The sequence below is a fragment of the Orcinus orca genome, chromosome 12, assembly GCF_937001465.1.
Source record: "Orcinus orca chromosome 12, mOrcOrc1.1, whole genome shotgun sequence".
NCBI classification, from domain to species: Eukaryota; Metazoa; Chordata; class Mammalia; order Artiodactyla; family Delphinidae; genus Orcinus; species Orcinus orca.
In genome coordinates this window covers 28,767,691-28,779,826 of record NC_064570.1, presented here as the reverse complement: position 1 = coordinate 28,779,826, position 12,136 = coordinate 28,767,691, and the positions used below count along the sequence as shown (strand labels likewise).

The following is a 12,136-nucleotide window of genomic DNA, read 5'->3' as shown; positions in this document are numbered from 1 at the left end:
AATATTGTTAGAATCAAGGGATAATGGAAACATAATATATCCAACTTCAGATGTACCAAAAGCACTTGGTTATAATCGCCTTAAATGTTCATACGAGAATAGAGAAAAAGTTCAAAACTGAAGTATTAAGCATCCAACTTACTTTCTAATATAAGAAATTAGGAAAAAAATAGATCTGTAGAAGGAAGGAAATAATGAGCATAAGGCAAAAAAATTTAATAAAGAGGATCAACTAACTGCCGATAGTTTGTCCTTTGAAGAAACAAAAAATAGAAAAACTTTTCAGCAAGATTGATGATAGGAAAAAAAGCAGGGATAAATGATACTATGATGAAAAAGAGATAAGTATACTAAAGTTGAGTTTTTAAAATTTATAAGAAAACCATGAAAAATTGTATGCCACAAAATTTTAAATTTTAGAAGAAATGCAAAATGTCCCAAGAAAATTTAATTTAGGAAAACTGATTAAAGAAGAAATAGAAGACATCAAATGTCTTAAAACTCTTAAATTGAATTAATCTTTTAAAATCCCCCAAGGAAACAAGAAACAGGTCCACACAATTTTCAGATAAGGTTTTCTAAAACTGTCTTCCAGAGGATTTTTTTTTAAAAAAAGAAGAAGAAACCTCACTACAAGTAACTCAATTTCGTTTCTTTTTATGGCTGAATAATATTCCATTGTATAGATGTGCCACATCTTCTTTATCTATTCATCTGTCAGTGGACACTTAGGTTGCTTCCATGTCCTGGCTATTGTAAATAGTGCTGCAGTGAACATTGTGGTACATGACTCTTTTTGAATTATGGTAAGTCAGCAAGAGAAAAACAAATAGTATGTAAACACATATATATGGAATCTAAAAAAAAAACGGTTCTTATGAACCTAGGGTCAGGACAGGAATAAAGACGCAGATGTAGAGAATGGACTTGAGGACATGGAGAGGGGGAAGGGTAAGCTGGGACAAAGTGAGAGAGTAGCACTGACATATATACACTACCAAATGTAAAATCGATAGCTAGTGGGAAGCAACCGCATAGCACAGGGAGATCAGCTCAGCGCTTTGTGACCACCTAGAGGGGTGGGATAGGAGGGAGGGTGGGAGGGAGACGCAAGAGGGAGGGGATATGGGGATGTATGTATGCATATAGCTGATTCACTTTGTTAAACAGCAGAAACTAACACAACATTGTAAAGCAATTATACTCGAATAAAGATGTTTTAAAAAATAAAAACTGAAAAAAAAAAGAAATCAACCTAACTTGTATAATAAGTCTAGTGTCACCTTGATACTCAAACCAGATAAAGACAGTCCAAGAAAGGAATATTATAGGCAAATTCTACTTACAAACATAGACATATCAATCCTAACTGAAATATTAGCAAACCAAATCCATCAATGTATTTTTTTTGAAAACATGACTTACTGGGTTCAAGGATGTAATACATATGTCATAACTTTAAGAGGAATATATGAGAATGATAAAACAATTCAGCGACAGTAGAGATTTTCTCCAGAGGGAAGGAACGAGCATGTAATTTGGGAGAAGTGCATGAGGAGACATCAATTGTATTGTAAATTTTATTTTTTAAGCTGGGTGGTAGGTACATAGATGTTCGTTTTTGCCATTTATGTATCTTAAGTATTTCATGTTATAGTGTCAGCAGGCTTAACAGCTTTGTAAGTTTAAATGCCACTCTAAAATACTATTCTTTTTTGTGGAGTTGCTTAAACACATTTCCCTTGGAACTGTACGAACAAGTTTAAAAAGTTTCATGTGTAAACCATCAAGCAATATAGTAAAGTGTACTACATATGCATTTTCATGGATATCATATTAAGGGAAAGAAAAAGACTTTTAGCGCTTCTTCATTTATATGAAAATGAGTGCCTTTGGAAGTAAAGTTTCAGACTTGCTTTTAGTTTTTAAAAAGTTTTTCCATGCCTAGTATTAACAGAAATAGTTTGGAATTCTAGGTGGATGAGAAATTGAATATAGGCTGAAGATTGAAATGTTGGATTTTCTAGCATTCATTCACCAAATAGTAAGAGAACATTTACTATGTGCCAGATATGGTGCTGAGCCATGGGTGTGTACAAACATTTAAGATGTAGTCTTTGACTTTCAGAATTTAGTAGGTGAAATAAATGGTCCAGATGTTTAACTGTAGGTACCATAATAGTTACAAGCAATTTGGAATATTTCTTCCCTAGTGGGAATTAATTGTCCCCATGTTTTTTATAGTTGTGTGTGTGTGTGTTTAAACTGTGTTTAAAAAGTTATGTGTGTGTATTTTTAGGAATAATCTAAGCCTTTTGAACTACTTTAAGAGGTAATCAATTCATTCCTCTTTAATGCTGACAATAAAGTTTCCTCAGGTAGAATTTTTTACCCATTGATAAATGATTTAGCTTCACTCAGAATTGAAAGGGGTATGATGCTCTGTAGAAGTTGAGATTTGTCTCTTTCACTGGATTGCAATTTGAATTATCCTATTTAAAAGTGATATGAAATGCTTTAGCTTTAAGAAGTTAATCTTTGTTAATATTTAATACTACTCTTGTTTTACAAGATAGATAAACTGCAAATGGGCTTTTTTTTTTTTTTGGTACTGCTTGAAAAAGGTGGAATCTTTCATGTAGTATGCCTTGCCTCTTTTTTTTTTTCCTTAAGTACTGACTTCTTCATATTTTATTCTTGATTTAAAACCTATTAAAGCAATGATATATCTTCTGAGACTGTTTGACAGCTTACTCATATAAATACGAATATTCCTAACATTGATGATCTATGCCCATGACTTCATTTTTAGAATTTAAGTTGCTTATGTATAGAAACAATCATGAATTTTGAATTAATTGCAAATTAATTAAGGCTTCTTTGCATTCTCAAATATTTGCTTTACCCCTTCTTTCTTGACTTATTTTTTACCTTATATGTTATCCTTGTATTCTCTCCCAGACAGTTCAGCAGTTTAATACTCAAGAGTAGTAGATCTGAGTCAATTTGTTTTAGCCTGTTTGTTGTAAAAAGTCTATGTGAAACAGTAAATTTGACATCGTTTCTTCATATGTAATTTCTCTGTTAAGTAGTGCTTTTTGTGGCCTCTTATCATGGGATGTGTGTCAGTCAGGCTGCATATAACTAAAGTCCACCGTGGGGCCTTAAGATAGAAGTTGATTTTTCTCTCACATTTGTAAAGTCTAGAATTAGAAAGTACAGGGCTAGTAAGGAGTTTCACAGTATCAGGGACTCGGGCTGCTTCTGTCTTACTATTCTTCCATACTCATCTCATAATCTCATGATCCCAAATGGCTTCTTGAGTTCCAGCTCTCACGTCCAGACTCCATGCAGCAAGAATGAAGAAGAGCAGAAAGGCAAAAGGGTTTTCGCTGGTTAATTTGGTCCCTCTAAGCAGACTTCTCAAAAGACACAAAACCATTTATTGTACGTTTCTTTGACCAGTACAGAGTGACCCTAATAGATGTTGGGGTGAGCAGCCAGGAGCCTCTACCTCACAGTTATTTCCTAATTTTAATAGGAAAATAGTAGGTGGCTCGATATCTGGGTTGTGATGTAATCGTGGGAAGTAATGCTAAGAAATCTCTGCTCTGCCTGTGGCTTTGAACTTATTTTTATCCCTAATCACTGTTATTTTTGTGTTATTATTTTCCAAGTATATGTGCTAAGTACTTTTCATACATTTTATATAATTCCCATAACACTGTCTGGTAGGCACTGTCTTTTCCATGTCACAGGTGAGAAAACCAAGACACAGACAGAATGCATAACTGGCCTAAGTCCTGAGAACTTAGTCGGTGGTGCGTCAAACATGGAGTCTGCACTTAAGATCACCACTGATAACTGTTTCTGTCCTCTGCTTATTAATCTGTCCACCTATATATCTATCCCTCAGACTCCACTGCCACCCCTGCCCCGCCTCTTGTGCATAAGAATCATATGAGGTTGCTCAAACATACACAAAGAACAGAAAAACAAAAAGATAAGCAGATTGAAGGGAATATAAGATTGAGAAAATAGAATGACGTTGAGGTTCAAGTAGTACAGAGTTCAATGCTATATGATCCTATAGAGATGCTAAAAGTTTCGGTCTGACTTCTCATTGTGTCCTATCAGAAACTAAAAGGCAGGAAAACAAAACTGAATTTTTTTTATTTGGACTCTTGGCTTCTTCATTTTTTAGTCATATAATAACTTGAATCCTTAGTCATATAATAACTTGAATCCGTATAAAGAATCCTAGCTCATTTTCATATTGTGGCTTCAAGGAATTGTAAAGATAATTATAATAGTATTGTTACTATTTTCTGATTTTCTCTTTGTGGGGTAGGTAAGCTGAATTACCATTACTTATTTTTTAAGCTGTGGAAACTCAGAGAATATTTTATCTGGACATAGATCATGTGCTTAGTAAAAACAAGGGCTTGTTCTTGTTTGTTTATAGAAATTCAAATTGAAAAGATACATATTTTGGAAGATTGGGATCTTGATAAAAATGCTGTTGTGCTAAGTAACTGTTAGAGCTCCCCCATACACACACAGGTTTGTGAGCTCCTTCAGGACAAAAGACCTTGCCTTATTCCTTTTTTCCTCCAGTATCCTCAGTGGATGGAGGTGTTCAGTAAGTGAATAATGAATGAATGACTAGTAAGTGAGAAAAGTCTGTTAATAAATGTTATAATTAATATTGCTGCCTCTTTAAACTTAAGTCAATGACTCTACCCAAAATAGCGGAAAAGTAGGTCATTCTTTTTATAGCCCTTGCAGGTTGTATGAGGTGGGTTATAGTACCATTAATGGTTGGACATTGGGACCACAAAGTCCAGCCCTTGAACATGGTGTAAACGGAGAATGGCCATAACTGCAATACGCCTGGAGCATGGTGGTTGTAAAGGCGAGTTGCTGCAGTTACGTCTGGCAAGCTCCTGGCGTGTAAAAGTTACTGATTAATTTTAAGGAATGAAAGTTAGGTCCAGATTTGGAAGGATTTTATATGACATGTTATCTTTTAAAAAGTGACATTTTTCGTGGGGAGAAGAAAGGATATGATTTGATTTGAGTACCATTTGAACAATAAGTAATGAGATCGACTTCTTGCATTTTAGTTTTCAAGATTACTTGTGAACAATATATTAACAAAACATTTGAGTTTAATTATTTTATTTTGTTTTATTTCTCAGGATGTGATCTTCGTGGTGGGAAGCTAAGTTTTTAAACTACCCCAATGGATGCAGACAGTGATGTTGCACTGGACATTCTAATTACAAATGTAGTCTGTGTTTTTAGAACAAGATGCCATTTGAACTTAAGAAAGATTGCTTTGGAGGGAGCAAATGTAATTTATAAGCGTGACGTTGGAGTGAGTATCTGAATTTTGTCGTGCGTGCTACATTACCCTAATTTTATAGTGCTGTGAAGATACTAAGTAAACAATGATGACACTACCTTATGCATTTATTATAAAAACTAAGAATGTGTATGAAGGCTCTGTTTAAGCTCTAAAAATCAGGTGCCAGTATACCTTGATAAATTTTCATTAGTTCTTCATGCTAGAAACTAAGTAAAGATGAATTAAACTCAATTAAAGATTTCAGTGAATCACAATGAAACGTTTTCAGGTTCATCAATAATGCCATCTTCACTTTAAAAAAGGAGCAAATATATCTGCTAAAAAGAGAGGAAAAGGCTTATGCTGCGTTGGAACTTTAGCATGCCATATGGTAGAGAAGTCATTTTTTCTAGGAAGGTTAACTGAAAACTGAGTTGATGGACGAGCTGGTAGTGCAAGACAGTTAAACGTAGAATAACCTCAATGTTTCTCAGCCACAGCCACTTTACGTATGAAATTTTATAATGTATTTTAGCTCAGATTTTATTTTGCATCTGTGGTAAATTTTGTCTCCCCAGATTTAATAGCTTTCTAGTTTGATAATATGGCATATGACAGAGAAAAGAAGGAACTAAAAATGTAACAAAGAGTTTTAAGAAGAAATGTCTCATTCATATATTTGTTACGTATTCAGTAAACATTTATCTCTTTTATACATAATGGCCATATAATAAATACTGCCATAAATGAAAAGCTGCAGTGAAAATTTAAATTCACATTTTATCTTGGACCTTAGTCCTTGACCTATTTATACTCACACTGTAGGTAATTTCTTCTAAACCCATAGCTTTAAGTGCCTTTCGTTTCTAAGGAATCTAAAATTACATCTCCAGCTCCAGCATTCCTCCTGCATTCAGGATTTGCACATCAACCTTGAATATGTAATGGGCATCTCAGCTGTAAGATGCAGTATAACGTAGTGGCGGGCACCAAGAAGCAGAGAAAAGCAGGGTTAGAAATCAGCGAGGGGTGAAGGGATGGGTACTTTGGTGGAATGATCAGGGAAGGCCTCTCTGTGGAGATGACATCTGGTACGAGACCTGAGTGAAGGGAGAACATTGAAGGAAGAATATTCCAGATGAAAGTAAGCTAGGCAAAGCTCCTGAGGCGTGGACAAGTTTGGCATGTTTGAGGATGTGTGCAAATTGCAAATTCCAGTTATGTGAACAGAGTGGAACGAGAGTTGGAGTGTGTACATCCTTGTGGTACATTGATTTCAAGTATACAGTGAGAGGTTTATACAGGCCTTGAATTTTTAATTGATTAAATGTCCTTTTGGATTAATACGTTCTTTGTGTTCAGCGTGGTTCTTGGTTTCAGAATGGGTGATTTGGAGAACAGTTATTTCAGTCTTGGGTAAGCTTGGCATAGTACTTAAACATGAAATGGCCACATAGAGTAGAACCATGTGTGAAAATCAACACTTACTGTGTAATCAGGTTGTTGGAGTTCTGGTTGTCTTTTTTTGCAGAAAGTATTAATGAAGCTTAGAAAGCCTAGAATTACAGCTACGATTTGGTCCTCAGGAAAAATTATTTGCACTGGAGCAACAAGGTAAATGTTACTTGGGTTTTCAATTTTCATTTTTTAATTTTCCCCTCATGGGAAGGACATTTTTCTAGACTTAAAAACAAAATCACGTGTACAGTTTGTTGTGTTCCTCAGTATAAAATTTATTTCCTGTGTAACTGATCGTCTTTTTCTTTCTTTCAAACCACAGTGAAGAAGAAGCTAAATTTGGTGCCAGACGTTTAGCCCGGAGTCTCCAGAAACTAGGATTTCAGGTAACGTTTTCAAAAGCTCTCCGAGCTGCAGATACTCAAGGATTTATTTTTGTAAAGTGAGCATTTTTTTTTAACGGACTAAAGAAATCTCCACGGAAAGTCCTCTTATGATTGACCTCTTTCTACATTGTACAATACCGTCCTTCAACACAAAAAGTTAGTGGCAGACCTTGCCCGTGTGGGTATTTGTCAGGAATCCTGGCTTTCTCCCAAATCCTTTCGCCATAGAGAGAGAGAGAGACTTGTTTCCTTACAGATTAACTGCCTTTTCAACTCTTTACATTTTTCACTTCTCACCAAAAAAAAAAATTCTGTTTTTGATCATCACAAGAATGCTGTATCAGGATGATGAGCGAGAGCTGCAGGACCCTGTTGACACGTATACACTGGTTAGCAGGCTCTCACACTTGTAAAATGACTGTTACTAGCAGGCCAGCCTTATCAAATGTGATTTTGTAGAGTCATGCATTTGAATAAAATTAATACATATCCTGGACTTGCTAGGTCACCTGTAAACGATGAGTAAATGAAAGAAAAAGATGAGCTGTGGTTCCTGAACAGGTGGGCCTAGGCAGTTTGGGATTTGGGTGGGAGGTGATGAGAGGTTGAGTTTCTCTCTGATGACTTCAGTCTCCTCTGAGGTGGAAGGTGCTAGGAAGGCACTGAGGTGCTGGGGGGACATGGGTGTGTGTTGGTGCTGGATGGGAGTGCAGGGTAGAGAGCCATGATTGACAGCGGGGCCACTGTGCACGTTTTGTGACTTTCTCCCACTGCCTTGTGCCGGTACTGAGTTGGAGGGTAGTTCATCCAGATTTGTGGTTTTACTAGGGGCAGTTGAAAAGATGACAGGGTAAAACCATTAAAATCTTGGTAGGAGTGGCTGAAGTTATTAATATTGAGAGGACTTTATTTTCAGCCTTGGAGCCTCTTTTCTTAGCATAATATTAGAAATGTTGAGAGAAATCCCAGTGAGTTAAAAACACAATTCTATCACACTATTCCTCATTTTGTCCCCCAAAAGAAACAAACATCTAACTAAACTTGCAGAAATGCCATTTTACCTGACTGCATATAAGAAAAAGTCAGGTGTTTGGAGCTCAGTGTCCAGTACTTTCTGAGTTTTAAGTGATGGCTTTGCATTCTGACACTTCAAGGAGGACTCTGCTTTAATTTTTTCCTCACTGTTCTCCCTCTTATCCCAGGAGATTAAATATTAAATGGGTTTAAAGTATTGAAAAATTAAACTGAAATAAGATTCAGAAGACCCCAGATGTAGCACTTTGATCATGCAGTTATCTCAGGCATTGTTTATTTTTTTAATGAAGTTTTTGACCCTTTTTCCCCCCTTTAATTATAGCATTAAGGAGCCCCCGATAACTTAAAACACTAAATCCATGCTTTAAATGTTTTTGTTTATCTTGTTTGTTCTTATATTTAAGGATTACAATTCAATGATTAAGATTGCCATGATGAGCAGATTTTTTTGTTTGTTTCAAAATAATTCATTCATTTTACTTCTCTCCTAAAGGTAATATTTACAGATTTTAAGGTTGTTAACGTTTTGGCAGTATGTAACATGCCATTTGAAATACGTTTGCCAGAATTCACAAAGAACAATAGACCTCATGCCAGGTAGGTCTTTGAAGAATCAAGATAACTTAGCAAATTTGAAGTTACTTGTCCGGCTATAAGTATTTATATTAATTTTGGCTTTTTTTGCATAGTTACGAACCTGAACTTCATCCTGCTGTGTGTTATCGGATAAAATCTCTAAGAGCTACATTACAGATTTTTTCAACAGGAAGTATCACAGTAACAGGTATTTTATGATATTGAAACCAAGCTTGTCAATTATGGATTGAATGAGATAAGAGGTGTCCGTACCAAAATAGAGATAAAGTCTGCTTTGTCCCTTTTAGCCACTTCTGCCCTTCTAGGGGAACCAGTCTCCTCACTTTTAACACAGTAGATTAGTTTAACCTGCTTTTATATACTATTTTGAAATCTTATGTATACTATTTCGTGTCAGTCTTCTTTATCTTCATCATAACCCTAGTGAGATTCATCTGTATTGCTGCATGTAGCTGTAGATCAGCCATTCTTACTGCTATTTAGTACCCAGTACGTGAATATATTGTTCCATGGGCATTTGGATAGTTTTCAGTTGGGAATTTAAAATATTCTAGTATGTATTTTTATATATGATTTTTAAGTTTATGACATCTTGCATTTAAAATACTCAAGAGAAACCCATTCTATGAACTTCATAGAGGTTTTACATGAGCAAAATATTCATATATAATTGGTACCTATTTGGTATGTTTTATGTGTATTTTGTTATATCTTTTGAATTGTTTTAATTACTTGGAAGGGGTAGTTTCAGAATACTAGGTAGGCATAGATGTCCAACGGTAGTATTAGCATGCAGGATGATTTTTTAAATGGTGCTATGGTTATAAATTGTTCAGAGACATTACTTGAGAGTCAGACCCAACCTTTGGCAAAACTGAGTTAAGGAAAATTTCTGTAGTGTCCTTGAATTTTCTTTTTATTCCTTCAATCCTTAGAGGAAAATAAAAATTATTGGCACCTGTAAGCCTTCAACAAAAAAGCTTTAGTTCTGATTCAGCCATGGATTTTCACATCTTCCTTGGAGACTTACAGGCTCTTGCCAGAGTCATGCCTGAATCTTAAAAATGGGGGAGCAAGTCCATTTCTTTCCTTCTTTGGACTCTCTGTTTCTACACTTTGGAGCCCAGACCTTACAGAGGCCTCCAGATCTATTGACAAGTCCCTACTAAGTATGGAAGAAAATAATGCATATGTAAAATATATATTAAGTTAATAGATTTAAACAACACAGTAGCAAACTGAAGACCATTGACCTGGTTAATTAGTATGCGTTACATATTAACCTCTGGAATACCCTATGAACTGTTAATTCAGTGGACATATACTGAGTGGTTCCCATGGGCAAAGCTGTACTCTGGAGGGACTGAGGTGAGTCAGGAAGGATCGGCCCAGGGTAGGACGTGGTCAGTACCTTCAAAGGGTCCACAGTGGATGCATATGGACGTTTTTTAGGATCTTTCAAAAGGTAAGTTTATGTTAGTAGAAAAAACGTATTTATTCAGAATAAGTTTTATAAAAATATTTTTTCATTATCCTTTTTATATATTTTTTTAGCTATTTAGATGAAAGGCTACACATTTTTAAAGTCCTAGCATTATATAGATTAATTAATACATAACATAACCTCATCCCTGGTGCTTTTTTTTTTAACGGCCAGAGTAAGCTGTAAGGGTGAATGGCCAGATTAGTAGTAAACATGTGAGTACCAAATAGCAGTAAATTTGTGGGGATGTTTAGACCGTGCAGTTTATAACGGCCCTCTGGTTTCCCAACGCTCTGGTAGCAGCTTTGTTTAGCTCTGCCGGGTTCCTCGATACTCCTGTGAGCTTCAGTCGTAGCCTAACCAAAAGCCAGGCTACGGTGACCAAAAGCATAATAGCTGTGTAGTCCCGCTTGTTACTCCTTCCTTTAATAAGCGTATTATAGTACTTTGTGATTGTCTGTGTGGTTTTCTTATATACTCCCTTTTCACAATGGTGCCCTAAAACAAGATGAATATCATCATTTTGTGTTTGATTCCCTTTAATTGTCCATAAAAAAATCTTATTCTCTTGGTTCTTGCTGTGACTGTGTGTATAATTATGTAAGTGTAGATTTTTTAAAAAACAACCTGACAAATTCTAAAGTACTTGGTTATTTGTAATTCTGGGAAATCAGCTTTTCCTAGTGCTCTTTTGCCTCTTCTCACCCCTTCCTCCACTGTGTTGTTACAGGGCCCAATGTAAAGGCCGTCGCTACTGCTGTGGAACAGGTATACCCATTTGTGTTTGAAAGCAGGAAAGAAATTTTGTAAGTCATCACGTAATTGGTTAGAATCCCAAACTGAGCACCTTTTAAAACCTGCTGCACATTGGACTCAGAACAAAAGGAAAACTGGACCAACAGTAATTGAGGAAATAGACTCTTTTATTCATTCACGGCTACAGTGTAAGCTCCAGTCCCTTTGGATTTTATTTCAAACCTTGCTGTAATATAAAAAGGAAGTTTACAAGACATGACATTGCTGCTTTTACAAAAGGACATTCTATTTATTTTCGCAGTAATTTCATGTCCCCACGAGCAGAGCTGTCACAGTGTGCACTACCTTAAAGTGTTTTGTTGTTGTCATTATTTTTTTCCAGTTTGAGCTGATGTGTTTTATTTGTGAATAGTCTTTTACATTTTTGTATGCTGAATATGGGCACCAAAGAACCTGTAAAAGTTATCTTTTTCAATTGAATGTGCACAAATAAAAGTTTGGAAAAGATCACTCTTCATATCCATTCTATTCCCCATTTTCTATTTTAACAAAAATTGTATTCATAATTCTTTTTTTTTTAATCTATGCAAGCTTAGACTTTTGCTAAAGTGTGTTGGCTTCTTTTTGAAGTGTATTTTGTAAATATATATATGCCACATGTGTATAGTATCTTTTAATGCTCTGTTACCAAATATCAAATAGGAATTTTTTTCTTGCAGATTAGAAATAAAAACATGTATATAAATTCTAGGGAACTGGAGTAGAACTTTATAAATTCAGCGTAATGTTTTATGTTGCTAATTTAACATGATAGAAAATGTTAACTATCTTTTAAAAGTCATAAAGTTGTAGTTTTAAAAAGAGAAACTCTTACCTACAAGATGAATATAAGAAAGAAGCTGTGATGGGTTGTACCTCATATGTACCTTTGTTATTCTGGAAAGACTCAACTCTGGTTAGAGGAAAGTAAAAATCTTAGGTTGGTACTCAAGGCTTTACTAAGAGTCTTGTCAGAAGTTGAAACATTGTGCTGTTTTAGCAAGAAGTGCCCAAAAGCTGATTCTGTGCCAC

The 12,136-nt window shown here is 35.4% G+C and overlaps 1 protein-coding gene across 2 annotated transcripts in view; it reads left to right on the top strand.

Moving 5' to 3' along the window:
- The window catches only part of TBPL1 (TATA-box binding protein like 1), a 29,715-nt gene extending 18,140 nt beyond the window's left edge, over nucleotides 1-11,575 (top strand). For both annotated transcript variants that reach the window (XM_033406908.2, XM_004263807.4), the window contains 6 exons: nucleotides 5,202-5,380; nucleotides 6,882-6,964; nucleotides 7,131-7,194; nucleotides 8,723-8,826; nucleotides 8,919-9,013; nucleotides 11,040-11,575. In XM_033406908.2, coding sequence (XP_033262799.1) covers nucleotides 5,246-5,380; nucleotides 6,882-6,964; nucleotides 7,131-7,194; nucleotides 8,723-8,826; nucleotides 8,919-9,013; nucleotides 11,040-11,119 — 561 coding nt within the window. In that variant the 5' untranslated portion in view covers nucleotides 5,202-5,245 and the 3' untranslated portion in view covers nucleotides 11,120-11,575. The remainder of the gene's footprint in view (nucleotides 1-5,201; nucleotides 5,381-6,881; nucleotides 6,965-7,130; nucleotides 7,195-8,722; nucleotides 8,827-8,918; nucleotides 9,014-11,039) is intronic.
- The last annotated feature ends 561 nt before the right edge of the window (nucleotides 11,576-12,136 follow it).